Genomic DNA, 15,283 nt, shown 5'->3' on the forward strand with positions numbered 1-15,283 from the left:
TTTCCTCAATTTAAAAACTGAATAAAGCAAAGGAGGCTTTTCTGGAGCTGGCGGGGCTGTCCCGCAGTGTGCCATGTGCGCAGGGCCGTGCCGGGGCAGGACGTGCGCTGCCGGTGCCGGTCCCGCCCCCGCGCCGCGCTCCCGCCGCGGGCTGAGCGGCGGCGGCGGCCGCCAATGGAGCGCGGGCGGCGGGCGCGCTTCCCCCGCTCCGGCGGCGCGCACGGGGGCGCGGCCCCGGCGCATGGAGGCGATGCCCTGTCAGAACCAGCGCCTCGGCCCGCGGCCGCAGGATGAGCCGCCGGCCACGGCCACGGCCACGGCCACTGCGAGCGGCGGCTCCCGGCTGATCCGCTTCGCCGAGCCCAGCGATGACAGCGGCTGCCCCAGCCCGGACAGCAGCAGCAGCAGCAACGGCGTGGTGGCGGAGCCGCCGGTCCCCGCCGGGGAGGACGGCGCGCCGGCCATCGGGCCGCAGCTGAAGCTGCTGCCCATGAACGACCAGCTGCGGGAGCTGCAGACCATCATCAGAGACAAGTGAGCACGCCGGGCCGGGTAGCGTGGGCTGGGGAGGAGTCGCGCCGGGCCTGGGAGCCGGAGGGGATCGTCGGCTGTCTTTCTCTCCATCCCTCCGTCTTCCAGGGAGCCGCAGCCCCGCCGAGGCGCTCTCGGCCGGTCCCTGTCTGCCCGGCTCGGCGCTGCCGGCGGAGGGCCGGGCTGTCCCCGCAGGGCCCGAGGCCGAGGCCGGCAGGACGCGCCGCCGTGCCGCGTGTGCCGGCTGGAACGGCCATGGCTGCTGCCGCGGGCCCGGGGCAGGCCAGCGCCCGCCCCACAGCGGGCAGCGCTCCCGGGGGTCCCTGCCCGGGGGTCCCTGCCCGCCCCCGGGGGTCCCTGCCCGGGGGTCCCCTGCCCGGGGGTCCCCTGCCCGGGGATCCCAGCCCGGGGGTCCCTGCCCGGGGGATCCCTGCCCGCCCCCGGGGGTCCCTGCCCGGGGGATCCCTGCCCGACCCCGGGGGTCCCTGCCCGGGGGTCCCTGCCCGGGGATCCCTGCCCGGGGGTCCCCTGCCCGTCCCCGGGGGTCCCTGCCCGGGGGTCCCTGCCCGGGATTCCCTGCCCGGGGGTCCCTGCCCGGGGGTCTCTGGCCGGGGGTCCCCACCCGCCCCCGGGGGTCCACTGCCCGGGGATCCCAGCCTGGGGGTCCCTGCCCGGGATTCCCTGCCCGGGATTCCCTGCCCGGGATTCCCTGCCCGGGGGTCCCTGCCCGGGGGTCCCCTGTCCGGGGGTCCCCTGTCCGGGGGTCCCTGCCCGGGGATCCCCTTCCCGGGGGTCCCCTTCCCGGGGGTCCCCTTCCCGGGGGTCCCCTTCCCGGGGCTCCCCTTCCCGGGGGTCCCCTGCCCGGGATTCCCTGCCCGGGATTCCCTGCCCGGGGGTCCCCTGCCCGGGGGTCCCCTTCCCGGGGGTCCCCTGCCCGGGGGTCCCCTGCCCGGGGGTCCCCTGCCCGGGGGTCCCTGCCCGGGGGTCCCCTGCCCGGCCCCGCCGCCGGGGGCTGAGACAGCGGCTCGGCGGGGCTGTAAACCCCTCACCGACTTGGACGGTCCCTGATGGGTGTTTTTGCTCGCCTCCGCCCTGCGGGCGGCTCAGAGCTTGTGTGCCACATCATCAGCACAAGGAGCGTGCAGTACAGCGGCGTGTAAAAGCCTTGAGAGAAAACGCTGTACCTTCTGGCCCCGCGGGCGGGCGGGCGGCAGCTGGGGCTCCTTACCGCTCTCTGGAGAGCGTTCCCTATGGGCAGGATGGGGCCGGGAGCCCTTCCCGGGCTCTCACTGGAGACAGCTGAGAGCTCCATGTTCCACAAGGCAGCTCAGGTGTTGGACACGTCCCTCCCACTGGCCACCTTTGTAGCTGTGCTTGTTCAGCACTGGGAAGGTGACAGTGGAAGGCATTAAATATAGCGTGCAACGTAAGACAGACTTCAGCATCATCTGTTTAATAAAAACTACTGGTTTGCAAGAACCACCAGTAAAGAGGTGTGAAATCAGGCCTATCAGTAGAGTGATCAGGTTCTGAATAAAACCCTCTCTTCCTCTGACACAGTGGCTTTCTGACATCTGCAATGAGTCATTGCAGCGATACTGTTCTTGCTGTGTTTCATATCTGTCCATGTACATAGTCCATGTTTTGCTACTTTCTGGCTCTTGAGGCTTATCTTTGTAGCTAACAGTAATTCATTTTTTAATGCAAAACTGATCACCATTTCTCAAATACCTCCATTAATTTATTAACTTAGCTGAGCCTCCTTACCTTAAACTAGTTTGGGAAGGATTTTCCTTAATTTTCAAAGCATTGTGGGAAAAACAAAACCTGGCAGCAGGAGCCCCAGAGGCAGTGCAGTCTTGGTGTAAGGACACTTGTGACAAGACCACACAGAAAATGTCTGCAGGTGAGAACACCCACCTGGCAGCTTCTCTGTGGAGCACAAAAAGAAGCTGGGAGTGGGTTAAGCAGAGAGGAAATCCAAACTAGGCTTGGTGATGGCCTGTGAAAGGTTTTGAGGTTAGTGAAAACCATATAGTTTTGATGTCTAGACAAATACGAGCAATGTAAATGCTTTACTCAGAGGTTTTATTATTATTATTTTGTTGTACACAGGTTTTGATCTCTTTCCAATGTGTTTAAGAGGTTTCTGGTTACAGTGAGCTTATCCAGAAAGCACCAGCTGCGATTTAAATTTGAAGGCCATTTTTTAGAGTTACATCAGCTTCATTGCACAAGACTTTGATAAGAGGAAGTCTAGAATAGGACTTGTAAACAGTGAATTACTCAGAGCAGCTGCAGCAATCGCAGACTGTACTTTATTCTGAGTGTGATGTTGCCCTGGGAGTGGGGATGGAACTGTCACTTCCAAGCTCCCTTCCTAACCAGTGAGGAAAATCGGGCAGCAGCCTGCTGTGGGATTTGTAGGTAAGGATGGTAAGGAAACATTTTTGCATTCTGTCCCAGGACTTCAGCTGTGTCTCATTAAGAGACCTCAGACCGGCCTGTTTTAGTGCCTGACATTCAGAAAGATGCTGAAGGGAAAAGAGGATTTTTTAGGCACTGTTCATTAACCTTTCGCTGGGCAGCTGCAATCTGCCCTAAGACAACTCTGTAGCTACTGTAGCATTTAAAGTAGGTGCTAAAAGAAACTCCTCCTCCTCATAACTGTGTGAGCTGGCAGCAATGTGCCTCAGAGCAGCTACTGGTCAAAAAATCCATTTTAAGCTGATAAAGGGGTATGTTCACATACAGTGCTTGGAAAGAGGGAGAAGCTGTCATCTACAGGCAATTAGAGCCCTGTCACTTAGAGTTTCTGGGTTAAAAAAGAACAGGTACCACCTTAACTCAAGGAGAATGTTTAGATTCCTTAACACTGCAGAGGATGGGTGTTCCAAATACAGCAGCACCTGAAAATGCAGACATTAAAAGACAAGCTCCTGGGAAGTGAGAAATGGAAAAAAGTAGAGAAAATCCCAGTCAAATCTGGATTATTATTGTAAGTGAGGAAGGGGTAAGTGCTCAGATAGATAATCCCAGTGAACTGCAAGGTAGAGCCAGGAATGCTTACCTGGAGCAGAGAATGGTCAGGCCAGATGCAGAAGACTTTGGGGACTCTATTTTGTCCATAGCATGAGCTGCTCAGAGGAAAGCTCTTTCCTTGTTCCTGAGAGGATTCAGAGAAAGAAATCATGGCCTTTCAATTGGTGTTACTGTAAAGAAAAACCTACCTTCATGTGGCTGGTCATGGTGTCCCATGGGATTCAGAGGGGGCTGGCTGTGTCAGGGGTGTCCTCCTGGTAGACCAAAATGGCACTTTTGCTTCCTTAAAATTAACAAGAACTTGGTCTGTGTACCAGAGTCATGGAGATGGATAAATCACCTCAACTTAACTGTGCCTGGGTTTCCTCATTTTCCCTCAGGCTTGTCACTTTCCTACTCAGCAAATGCTTAATGGGGACAGGTGCCTTTTGTACTGACTGGGATATAAACCTCAAGTGCTCTGATGGGATGTGAGCTGATGCACTAAAGTACTGAACATTCTAGAACAGTTCAGTCTCTTTACAAGCAGGGAATGATCTCAGGGTAATTTCTTGCCTCACAGAGGTGAACCAGGGATCTGGAAGCTGAAATAAGTAGTGCAGTGATACGTTTATATAGAAGCAAATTCATTAGCTGAGGTTGGCAGTGTCATTTTAACTCCTGATTTAACAAGAGATACAATATAAATCCAGGTACTTTAAGGTTCTAGTGTCTATTGGGTGAGATCATTCTGTGGTGTTGTGCTAAAGCTTTTTCTTCCCTGTGGAACAGAGTGGTAACACAGAAATGCAGATGGCAGAGTGGTTGGGTGTGCAGCCCTGGCTGCTGCACAGAGCAGGGGGATTCAGGAGTGTGTAACTCAGCTGTGCTGGCCAAGGACAAGTGCTGCAGGTGGAACGTGGACCAGCTGCATCATCTCCCTGAGTGCCAACAGCTCATCCAGTGCCTTCAGTTTTCTTAAACACCCTTTACAAATCCTGTGTAGGGAAGTGACTTTTTTCCAGCCTGGCCCTTACCCTGGGTGTCTCTCAGTAAGTTCTGTAATGAGGTAATGAGAGAAACAGGAATTGCTGAAGCCTCAATACCTGCAGACCTGACAGTGTTTGTCACTAGTACCAAGTGCTAAACCCTGCAGCTGCTTTATATTACAACACAGTCCCAAAAAACCTATTTCTTCTCACCTCCTAAGACAGACACTATGACATCAGCCACAGTCCTCTGCCTTCAGAAATGAAGTGAAGCTCATTTATATTGTGTAACACAGTGTTCCTGCTACAAGTTAGGTTTTAATGCCTCATATTTTTAGATGTTGTCTTGTTACTTGATGAAGGAGCTGAAACAGTTTCTAGTGTGACATGAATGTTACTCTCTGTATTTCTATCTGGTATTTAAGAAGAACAGCTACAGTGTTTGCACATAAGCTCTTTTTCTTTTTTTTCCGCCCCCCTTGGCAATTCTGTCAGGATGTGGGATTTGAGATGTGGTCACAGCTTTCCAGCTGCCCCTGTACACGAGGTCTGACATTTTCTGTAGTACTGTTATTTGTATGCACTGTGGCTTTCTGCTGCCCTCCCCTTCTCAAAAACTAGGTATGACCACTGAAGGGTGTTCAGTGAACTGTGCAGAGGAACATTTGTGTCTCTGCCATTACAGAGGAGTTGGTTCAAAGCCTCATAATTTGCATCAATAACTCAGATCATTCACTCTAAACATGTTATCATTTTGCAGTCAAAACTATGGTCTGGACATAGTTGGTTCTGTCTTACACCTCTTTGTGAAATTCAGCTAAATTTTCTGAAATGCCAGTCTGGAAGAACCTAGATATGCCACTTAGCTACTTCCCTCTTTTAAAAATCCTTATCTACACCACAGAGAGAAGTATGAAACTTTCCAAAAACCTCAATAAAATCAGGTCATATAATTGTCCAGATTTGGGGTTGGGGTTTGTTGGGGTTTTTTGGTTTTTCTTTTTCAGTTTTGGAGTCTTTTTGAGCATTGCCTATCTAGCTAATGTCAAAATAGTAGAAAGTTAGGAATATCCTGTCATTACCAGAAAGAAAGAAAAAAAAATAAAAGCAAACAGTATTTTAACAGTGTGTTATTAGCGTAAGGAAAGAAACTAGATTAAGTTAATGCTCTTTTAAAATCTCTTTTTTAAAGTGAGGAATAAGTGACTGGTTCCCAGGCAATGAGCAGACAAACCTTTTGACTTGCATTCATGCAGGCATGAGGTGTCTCAGAATCTTGGGGATTAAATACAAACTGGTATTTAAGGAGACATACAGAGTATCAGGGTTTGAAAACATGAGAGGGATTAATAAACCATTTCATTTAAAAGTACCTCTTACCGTGTTGGTGCTGAATGTCTGAGGCTTTTCAAGGCTACTGTCCTGTGAATGTTGGCTCCTTGATTGGAAACGTGCCCTGTTCTGGTGTAATGAGAGTTGCTCTTGGCATGGGAAGCAAGGTGTTAAAGCTGCTTCTAAAATTCAGCTTTTAACCTTTCATTTTGCCTTCTGAAGGAACCAAAAACCACGCAGGCACATGAGCAAAACTAATAAGAGGCAGAGAGGTGTTTTCATGGGAATGCTCATTAATCCCTGCTCAGTTTAACCTCACATTCACTGATCTAATCACATCAGTGAGTTCCAGATAAGGTAGGATGGAGCTCCTGCTTATCAGGTGTGTTGTCAGCCCTAGTTTATGGATCTGCATGATCATTGTCCCCACAGTTTGTGACTGACTGGAGGACAGGCAAGCAAAGCTCCCTTGCTCAGAGCTGCAGGAATATCTGAGCTCAGGAGGTGTTTTGGAACTGAGCTGGAACAGTCAGTACCATGGGAAACCTACAGAACATCATCCTCTTGTGTTTAATTGCTTCTAGCACAGAGCAGCAGCAAGAGCCAAAGCCCAGTGCTCTGCCACCAACCAGGAAAGCCACAATGCAGAACCTCTGGGAGAACTTTAGGATGTGATAGGAGACTTTTCTCTGAACTGCCTTGGAATATAATATTGAATACTGTATTTAAGCAATGTTCTTAAAGTTATTCCCCAACCTAAAATGTAAATTATTATCGTTTTCAGGAAATCCAGTAGAGGAGACTTCGTGTTTTCTGCTGATCGTCTGGTAGGTGAAAAATTTCTTCTTGATATTGTACTTTGCAACTTTTCCATAAAATGGGTCTTTCAGAACAGAAGAATGGTGGTGTGACAGCAACTTTTGTCCTCAAAGGAAATTACTGTGTGACAGCAACTTTCTGTATGGGGACTTCTGTTCACTGTTTCATCTCAACGGGTTCCAGAAACCATGGTGTTACCAGACACAGCTACTTGAGGACAGAGGCCTGTAGTAATAAGTGAATTCTGTTCAAAAACAGATGCACAGAGGTTGCAGATAATTGAGTTTTATTTTTGAAGCAGCACTTTTGATCTTGTGAACAGAGCAGTACAATTTCTTACAGCCTGGATGTTACCAATTGCTTGCATGCAGAAAGTGCCTCCTGGCACTTGCTTTTTGTTAGATTAGTAGCTCTGGGTGCACCCACATGGAGAATTTGTCTTCAGCCATATGGTGGTTACTGGCAGGCACAAAGCAGTTTGAAGTTTTCACATGTTTTAGTGAGGCAGAACAAAGACCGTGGGGAGTGCAGCCTTTATCTCATTTAAATTACAAGCTTAAAGAAAACCCCAGCACTTGCTACCACACACACACCTGCTTGTGTCCACAAGGGTGTTTGCTTTCTGCAGATCCACTCTCATTAACAGAGGGAAGTGTTTTTCCGCTTCCAGCATAGTCCAGAGACCATTCACAGGTACAGCCACAGCAGGAGCTTTCCTGTGATGAGCCCATCTTAATCCAGGCTTGCTCAGGTTTAGATATGACCACAGCCTGAGATTGTGACTGCAGTGCTTTTCATCTTCATGGCTTTCCACTTTCCCCTTCTTCAGGATGCTTCCTGCATTCCAGTACCTCATTGCCAGTAATTAGTGTGAAGGACCTTTTTCCATGTACTTTCTCACCTTTCCTGGGGCTCCTGCCCTGTGCTGAGGCAAACAGTGATTTTTTTTCCCCCTCTCCTTGCTGGAAACTGCAGATCCAGGGAATGAGTTCAGGTGTTTGCAGCAGTGTCCTCTGTGGGCTGGCCAGCACAACCAGAGATCCTCTGTGCTGGTCCTGCAGCTCTTTGCCACAGAACCTGCTGCTCTGATTTCCATTTTGTAGGAGGAATTTTGCACAAAAGAATATGTGATCTCTCGTTTTCCAAATATTTTTCCTAGGTGTGACAAAGAACAGTTAGAATTTCATGTGAGATTTGGTCTCTACTAAACTTGGCAAGGTGCAAGCAGTTATGACTTGCCATGTTTTCCACCCAGAGAGCAAACAGAGTTTCATGGCAAGAGGCAATACATGAAGAAAAGTGTGGGATTAGAGGGGAAGAAAATACACCTTGTTGCAGTGGGAAAAGGAGAATTGGAGTTAAGCTTGGCAGCTCTTTGGGGCAGTGTCTCCTGAGGTCACCAGAGGGAGAGGTCTTAAGGAAGGATTTTAAAGGTGATGGATTTCTGGTGGTGCAGTTCTTTCTTCTGGCAGTTTGTTTCACACAGGAGGAGATGATAAAGGAAATGTTTGAAGATATTTGTGAGCAACAGGAGTCAATTGGCAGTGGAGGTGGGCAGGGAGTGTGTGAAAGCCACTGCCAGGGCTGTGATCCTGGAGCTGAGAGAAGTGACATCGAAGTCAAGAGGAGGAAGGGCCAGGACAAGCCTGTGTGGTGTTTGTGGAGGAGGAGAAGCTGCAGCTGGGGACAGCTGGAGCTCAGGGCAGAGAGCTGCTCTCAGGGCAGGAGCAGCACCCTGATCCCAGCACCCACACACTGGAGGCACTGAACTGGTGTCACACTGTCACTGTCACTCCTTTGCAGCACATTTTTGGGGGGTGACCAGAAGCCTGAATTCATTTCTCAGCCCTACCAGCAGCTCCCTGTGTAACACTGACCAGGTCACTTCACCTTTCTGCCCTCCTGCCTCTTTCAGGGGGTGAGAATTCAGAAGTGGTTTGAAATGCTGAGCTGCAAAGAGCTGTACAGATACAGAGGGTGCTCTGCCTCCTCTTGAGTTTCCAAGAAAAGCCACACATAATGGCTTAGAGGATTTTCTGGTCAGACTCTTCTACCTTGGGACCAAAGCTTTGCTTCCTGTTTCATGTGGGGCTGTAATAATATCAGTTTTATCTTCTAAGGCAGCCACATCTCTGGGAGAGGAGCAGCTGGTTCTTGGGGCACAGGAGAAAAGAGGAGGAAATTAATCCCTGAGTGTGGAGGTGGCAGAAAGCACAGTGCAAAAATAAGTGTTTTATCAACACTGACAAGTTTACAAAGAATCCTTCCAGCCTCTGTGTAAAACACTGATAAGTGTAGGGAGATCACAGAGATTATTTGACCATTAGACCTTCACTGGATTACTCTAAACTTTTGGCAGATTATGTGTAGCAATATCAGCACTACAGCAAGATGAAAAAAGCTTTTCTTCCAGACCTAGCAAATAGGTTGGCTTTTTTTTTTTTTTTTTTTTTTTTTTTTGGTGAGTGAAGTTCAAAAACATAAAATATAACTGGGTACAAATGTCCCAGAAACTGACCACAACCCCTGAGTATGGCCACCACAAACATAGCACCAGGAAGAAAAAGTTGTACTAAAATTACTAAAAATACCTTAAAAGAAAGATGATAAATATAAGGAGCCATTTCTAGCAGAGGCTGTTTGTGTTGCCAGGAACTGGGGCAGAATGGAAGGACAGAAAAAACCTCTCAGGCTGCCCTGTTTCTGGAATAAGAACTGCCTGAGGTGAGCAGTACACCTGCTCCATCCCAGGAGCATTGCCTCACTTATGCAATCCCCCAGAGGATTTTGAATCATCAGTGATTTTTTAGTTAAAGCTCTTGCTTGGCTGTAGCTTTCCTTGAGCAGTTCTGGCCTGGGAATCTTTGGCTCACAGAGAGAATTCTCCCATTTTTAGTACCCAGAGCATCCTTCAGGACAATCATTCTGGGGCAGATGGATGTGCTTTGTGCAGGGCAGCACCAGGGGAGGGCTGGAGGGAACTGCCCCTTCCCCTGCACCTTCCAAAAGTGCAGGATTGGCAGAGCACCACAGGGAAACCAGAGCTGGCAGATGAAGGGGATAAAGAGATTCCTACACCTGCTGACTTGTTTCTGGGCACTGGTGGTGTGTGTGCATTGCTGCACATTCTGGGGCTGTTCTGGCAGCACAGCTGCAGTTCAGTCCTAGAACAGGGATGGGAAAACAGCCTGGCTGAGGGGGAGCTTTCCCTTTCCCTCATCAGGATTTCCTGTCAGCAAATGAAGTTGCATTGGTGCCTCACTCATCTGTTGAGAATAATTTATGAAGCCTCTGCCCTGCCAGATGTAAATCAAGTCAGTTTTATGATTGCTTATGAACCCTCTCTTCTCCCAATTTTGTTCTGCATTGCCTTTGTTTGATTTGTGGCCAAAACATAGGCCTCATCCCCAAAAGGTCTCTAAATTCAGTCCCTAATTGCTGTTAAAGTGACCCTTTTAGACCCTTTGGGCTCCCCCAGTCCTCGTAACTAGTGCTGCCATATAGTGCCTTATCTCCTGAGATAACAATCCCTTTGAGCTGCCCCATCTCTTTGGTTCCACAGATCAGACTCGTGGTTGAAGAGGGACTGAATCAACTGCCCTACACAGAATGTACAGTGACCACTCCAACAGGTACGTGGGAAATCACCCCTGATACAAAAATACATGGAATTATGACAAGAGTTACAGAATAGCCCGAGGTGGAAGGGACTCAGGGGATCATTGAGTCCAACTCTCTGCTCCTCAGAGAACTGCTTAAAACTGAACTCTGACAGACTTGGTGCCACAAGCCTTTCCCTGGGGAGCCCAGAGCACAGAGTGAGTGTCCCTGCTGGTTTAAAAAGCTACAAGGCACATAACAACCATAACAACACAAGTGAGCAAAACAGTCAACATTGTCATTTCACTAAGGATTAAACTGGTCTTGCAAAACCGTGATGAAAATGGAACAATGTATGTGCAAGATCACTTCACCTGCCCACACCACAGCCTTGAATTAAAACTGATGACATTTCACAGGCCCATAAAAGAAAAAGTTCTTGGCACAAGCAACTCTGCCTTTCCAGCCTAAATCTGGCCCTGCCACTGGGGCCAGAGTGAGGATGAGCAGGAAATGAAGTGTGGCTGTGTTGGCTCTAGAGAAAAGCACTGCAGGAGTTGTGTTTCCTGCTGTCAGCTGTGAAGATCTGTAAGGTTACAGGTGTGCAGCACTCAGCTGCTGAGTGCAGCAGCAGGCTGGGGGAACTGCTCAGCTCCCTGGTGTGACCCCAGCACAACTGGGAGATGTGCACCAGCCGAGTCCTGCTCCCCCCGAGAGCTCCACCTGCATTCCTGCAGGGTGACACTGCTCTAAAGCATTGGTGTGGCTTTACTTAGAGAAATGATGGGGTGCAAACCCTCTGCTGTGGAACCAGAGTTCAGACACCCACCCGGGAGGCACCAACCCTTACCTGTGCTCCTTTTATGTCAAACAGCAGCTGCTTCACCTCTTGAGCATTGGTGTTGATGCCTTCAGTTTTAGCTTTCATATTCTCCAGATTCTGCACTGCATTAGAATGTAACTCTGAACTTCATACAAAGTGTGAGCAGGTTCTCCTCACAGCTCAGTCAGACAAAACAATCCTTCTCCAGCCCCAGAACCAAGGACACCACTGCAGCTTCAGGCCCCAAAAGTGCAAACAGCAGTGAATTGAGGAGAGCAAACTGGGAGGATGGGACTTCATTACCTGAAGCTGTAACTGGACCATTAACCCCAGTATGGAAACAGACCAAAACTTATAAAAGTGTGAAAACTGGTCCATCTTCGGTGTAGCCACAGCCAGGCTCTTGCACTGCCCAAGGTGGATCCTTTGAAGGCCTTTTTAATAAACCCCTACTTTATTCCTGTATCACTGCCCAGCCTCTGTTGCAGGTCAGCCTCTCAAGGCACCAGTGTCACATCTGTCACCATCAGTGACAGATCCAGGACCATCTTCTGTGTGTTCAGAGGGCAGAAGGGAGCAGCCAGTGTCACTGAGCCCTGGTTTCTTCCCTCACAGGACACAAGTATGAAGGAGTCCGGTTCGAAAAGGGAAACTGCGGGGTCAGCATCATGAGGAGTGGTAGGTGCTGCTGAAGGAGCACACATTAAATGCTTTGGAGACCTGTAAGCAACTTCCTTTCAAAGATGTGCAACAACAGGTTTACCCTAATTATTTCCGAGGTATCCTTGATAACAGCATGTCCAGGAATATCCCCATTAACCTTTAAGGGGACAAATGGCTGGAACAGATCTCCTGTGGCTCTGCCCTGGCAGCTGCTCCCTGTGAGGGGCCGGGTGTCCTCCCCTGTCCCCTTGTGCCCAGAGCCAGGGCCCAGCCCAGCCACCTCCATGGGGACAGAGCCCTGGTACTGCCCAGTGCTGGGCAAACCTTGGGATCTGTGCTGGCCTCACTGTGCCCCAGCCTGTGTCACCGGGATGTCCCCAAAGCCCCCTGCCCCTGCTGGGTGGGGACACCAAACCCAGGGGGTCAGCAGTGCTGAGGAGACCTGGCTTGCTGCAAACACAGGGAAAAGGGGAAGAGCTTCAAGTGTTCTAATGCTCGGAACTGTTCACCAGCACGGGGTAAACTGTCCTTTTGGGCACTGTCCCTCTGGATCCTGTCCCTGTCCCTGCAGCCCCCAGCCCTGTCCCTGTGCCCAGCTCTGTCCCCGCAGTCCCCAGCCCTGTCCCTGCAGCCCCCAGCCCTGTCCCCGTGCCCAGCCCTGTCCCCGTGCCCAGCTGCTCACTGCTGCTCTCGTGGCAGGGGAGGCCATGGAGCAGGGCCTGCGGGACTGCTGCAGATCCATCCGCATCGGGAAGATCCTGATCCAGAGCGACGAGGAGACGCAGCGAGCCAAGGTGTACTACGCCAAGTTCCCCCCAGACATCTACAGGAGGAAAGTGCTGCTCATGTACCCGATCCTGAGTGAGTGTGTGCCCCAGCACGGGCAGCCGGGCTCCTGAACGCTCAGAGCCCGTGCTCAAAGAGAATTTCCACTTTCCAGGGGCTTCGATGGGGTTTTCTGCTTGGTTTAGGTGACAGAGGAGGGAATTGACCTGTGCCAGGACACACATTACTCACCTGCACCAGTGGGAATGCAGAGCAAATCGTTTGGGCATGGCTGCTTTGGGGAGAATGGCTGAGATTAAGACTGAATATAAATTTAATTATATTAATTTTGCCATGGGGAAATACCCAAACAGTGATTTGCTAATTCTGTTAAGCGACATTCCTAGGTTAATATTATAAGGAGTTCGTTGGCATGAGGTGACTTGTCCACTCCAAGGCCATTAGGAGACCAATATTTTCTACAAGGAGCATGTGCAGAGGTGATGCCTTTCCAGAAAGGATAGACTCACCATTCAGTCACAGCAGCTGTACCACAGGTATTCTCAGACAGCTTAGGACAAGTTCATCAACCAGGGCAAACCCCTGTGTCACTGTTAGGGACATGAAAGAACAAGACAATTAGCAGGAGGTCAAGCAGGAAAGCTCTATTTTAATTTCTCTGACTCCATATATATAACACACTTTATCAAAAGGCAAAAGATTGGCTACACAGGTTGCCACCTCTTCAACCTCATAGGTGAACATCACCATCAATCATCTTTCCCCTCCCAGAGGAGAAATACGTGAGCAATACATAGTTCACCTGAGGCTGCGTGGGAACCTCCACTGCAAAAATGCAAACACTCAAAATGCAAGAAAACTTCGGGCAAAGCCCTAAACCCTGTCCCTCTGTTTGCCCTCCCAGGCACTGGGAACACGGTCATCGAGGCTGTCAAAGTGCTGGTGGAACACGGGGTCCAGCCCAGCGTCATCATCCTGCTCAGCCTCTTCTCCACCCCTCACGGTGAGTGCAGGGCACAGAGTGAGCACAGCTGTGTCTGCTGGGGACAGTGACAGCAGTCACACAGGGGACAGGAGGGCAGAGCTGTGCCCCTGCCACGGCAGCATCGCTTTCTGGGGGTTTGGGGTTGAATTGGAAAACGGAGCCAACAGCGTTTGGTGTGGGCAGTGAGGAGGGGACTGGAAGGCCAAAGTGCAAATGGGAGAGTGCTCCTCAGAGCAGCAGTGTGCAGCACTGCCAGGCCCAGGGCTCACAGCCAGGCCAGCTGCTGCTCTGGACCATGCAACGGGGGGGGTTGTTCCAGCACCAAAACAACAGGAGTGGGAGCTGGGTGGAGCTACAGAACCGGCCTGGCTGCAGGTTAAAGGGGATCTAAATGAGGAACATCTGCTTCTCTGGGAGGAAAGAGGACCTTGTGTGTTGTATTAGAAATTGGCCATGGCAGAGGTTGCTATCAAAAAACTCAGCTGAACTGCAGAGCAGCCTGTAAGCACTTTAATTGGCAGTATGTGTGCATGGGAAAGGCAATTCCAAGGAAGAAAACCCCAAAAATGCAATCCCCTAAAGTCAGACAGTTTCCTCATAGATGGTTAACTGAGGCAGGAGCAGGAAGAGGAGATGGAAGTCCAGAGCCTGACTTACTTTTGGAATGCTGCTGATCATGATTCGATGTGGGCTGAAGCACTGTAATCATTATTGCCTTTGCTGTCTCTTCCAAGGTGCCAAATCCATCATCCAGGAATTCCCAGAAATCACCATTTTAACTACAGAAGTGCATCCTGTTGCACCAACACACTTCGGACAGAAGTATTTTGGGACAGACTGACAGTCTTGGAACAACTGGATATGACTCTTATGGCATTACAAGAGGTTTTTTTTATATTTTATTACTGTTGAGTTGGTCGAGGGCATGTTTAAAAACCTTTTTGGCCAACTAACTGAGGTTAGTGCTGGCCTGGACAGGGATCAGGTACAGTGACAAAGCACTCCAGTTTCACGGTCAAGCATCTCCACGTTGGGGTTCTAGAACTGCCACACTCTGCTTTAACCTATTTATTCTTCTCCAGCCTGTCTGTGGCCTCCTGCAAGAGCAAAATAAACCCAACTAAACCCCAAGGGAGTGTCCTTCATTTCTAGGGTCACCTGGCATCACTCCAGCCACAGCCACTCCCAGTGTTTCCAAATCTCAGGGTGCACTTGGATCTCAGTGTCCCCCTGAGCAGCCACGTGGAGTTTTGGTCTTTGAGTCATGGCCAAAGACCAAAGATACAACTCTTGGAGTTTTGCTCTGCAAAGGTTATTCTCAAATAGTGAAAGAGCCCTGGTTGTCTTGCTCAAGGGTCCTGAATCAAGCAGATTCCTGTTGCAGCACAGGTGCAGACTGGGTGGGAACTGGGGGTGGGAGCAGCACTGTCCGTGGAAATTCCACACATACAGAACTTGGGACTTGTAAGAGACAAAACCTTGTGGCTGGATCAGTCTCACCGACCCTTTAAATGACAGGAAAACTGCAGCAAGAAGCTGGAACATTTTAATTTTGATTTCTAGTCCTGTTCACAGAGAGCCAGAAGACAAGCGTGGCCCAAGAGTTCAGCAGCCTTTCCAAAGCCTCAGAGCACACACTGTCTGGGCCACATTAATCATCAATCTGCACCAAACCCTTTTCCTTCAAATCCCCTGGTGTTCAGTAAACCACACCCAGCTGGCCAGTACCTCCCC

General features: G+C 50.3%; 1 protein-coding gene across 1 annotated transcript; it reads left to right on the forward strand.

The window, feature by feature from the left end:
• The first annotated feature begins 229 nt into the window (after positions 1 to 229).
• On the forward strand, positions 230 to 14,680 carry UPRT (uracil phosphoribosyltransferase homolog). The gene is made up of 7 exons (XM_066333919.1): positions 230 to 534; positions 6,658 to 6,700; positions 10,255 to 10,324; positions 11,731 to 11,793; positions 12,478 to 12,639; positions 13,469 to 13,567; positions 14,284 to 14,680. The coding sequence occupies exons 1-7, from the start codon at positions 242 to 244 to the stop codon at positions 14,388 to 14,390; spliced, it is 837 nt and encodes a 278-aa protein (XP_066190016.1). The 5' UTR covers positions 230 to 241; the 3' UTR covers positions 14,391 to 14,680.
• Positions 14,681 to 15,283: the final 603 nt, after the last annotated feature.

The sequence above is a fragment of the Sylvia atricapilla genome, chromosome 21, assembly GCF_009819655.1.
Source record: "Sylvia atricapilla isolate bSylAtr1 chromosome 21, bSylAtr1.pri, whole genome shotgun sequence".
In the NCBI taxonomy this organism is placed as follows: Eukaryota; Metazoa; Chordata; class Aves; order Passeriformes; family Sylviidae; genus Sylvia; species Sylvia atricapilla.

Excerpts from the sequence above, each read along its gene's own strand:
- UPRT (XM_066333919.1), top strand. The coding sequence starts at position 242 with ATGGAGGCGATGCCCTGTCAGAACCAGCGCCTCGGCCCGCGGCCGCAG. Across the intron at positions 535-6,657 it reads CAGACCATCATCAGAGACAA|GAAATCCAGTAGAGGAGACT; the intron begins GTGAGCACGCCG and ends TATCGTTTTCAG. Across the intron at positions 10,325-11,730 it reads TACAGTGACCACTCCAACAG|GACACAAGTATGAAGGAGTC; the intron begins GTACGTGGGAAA and ends CTTCCCTCACAG.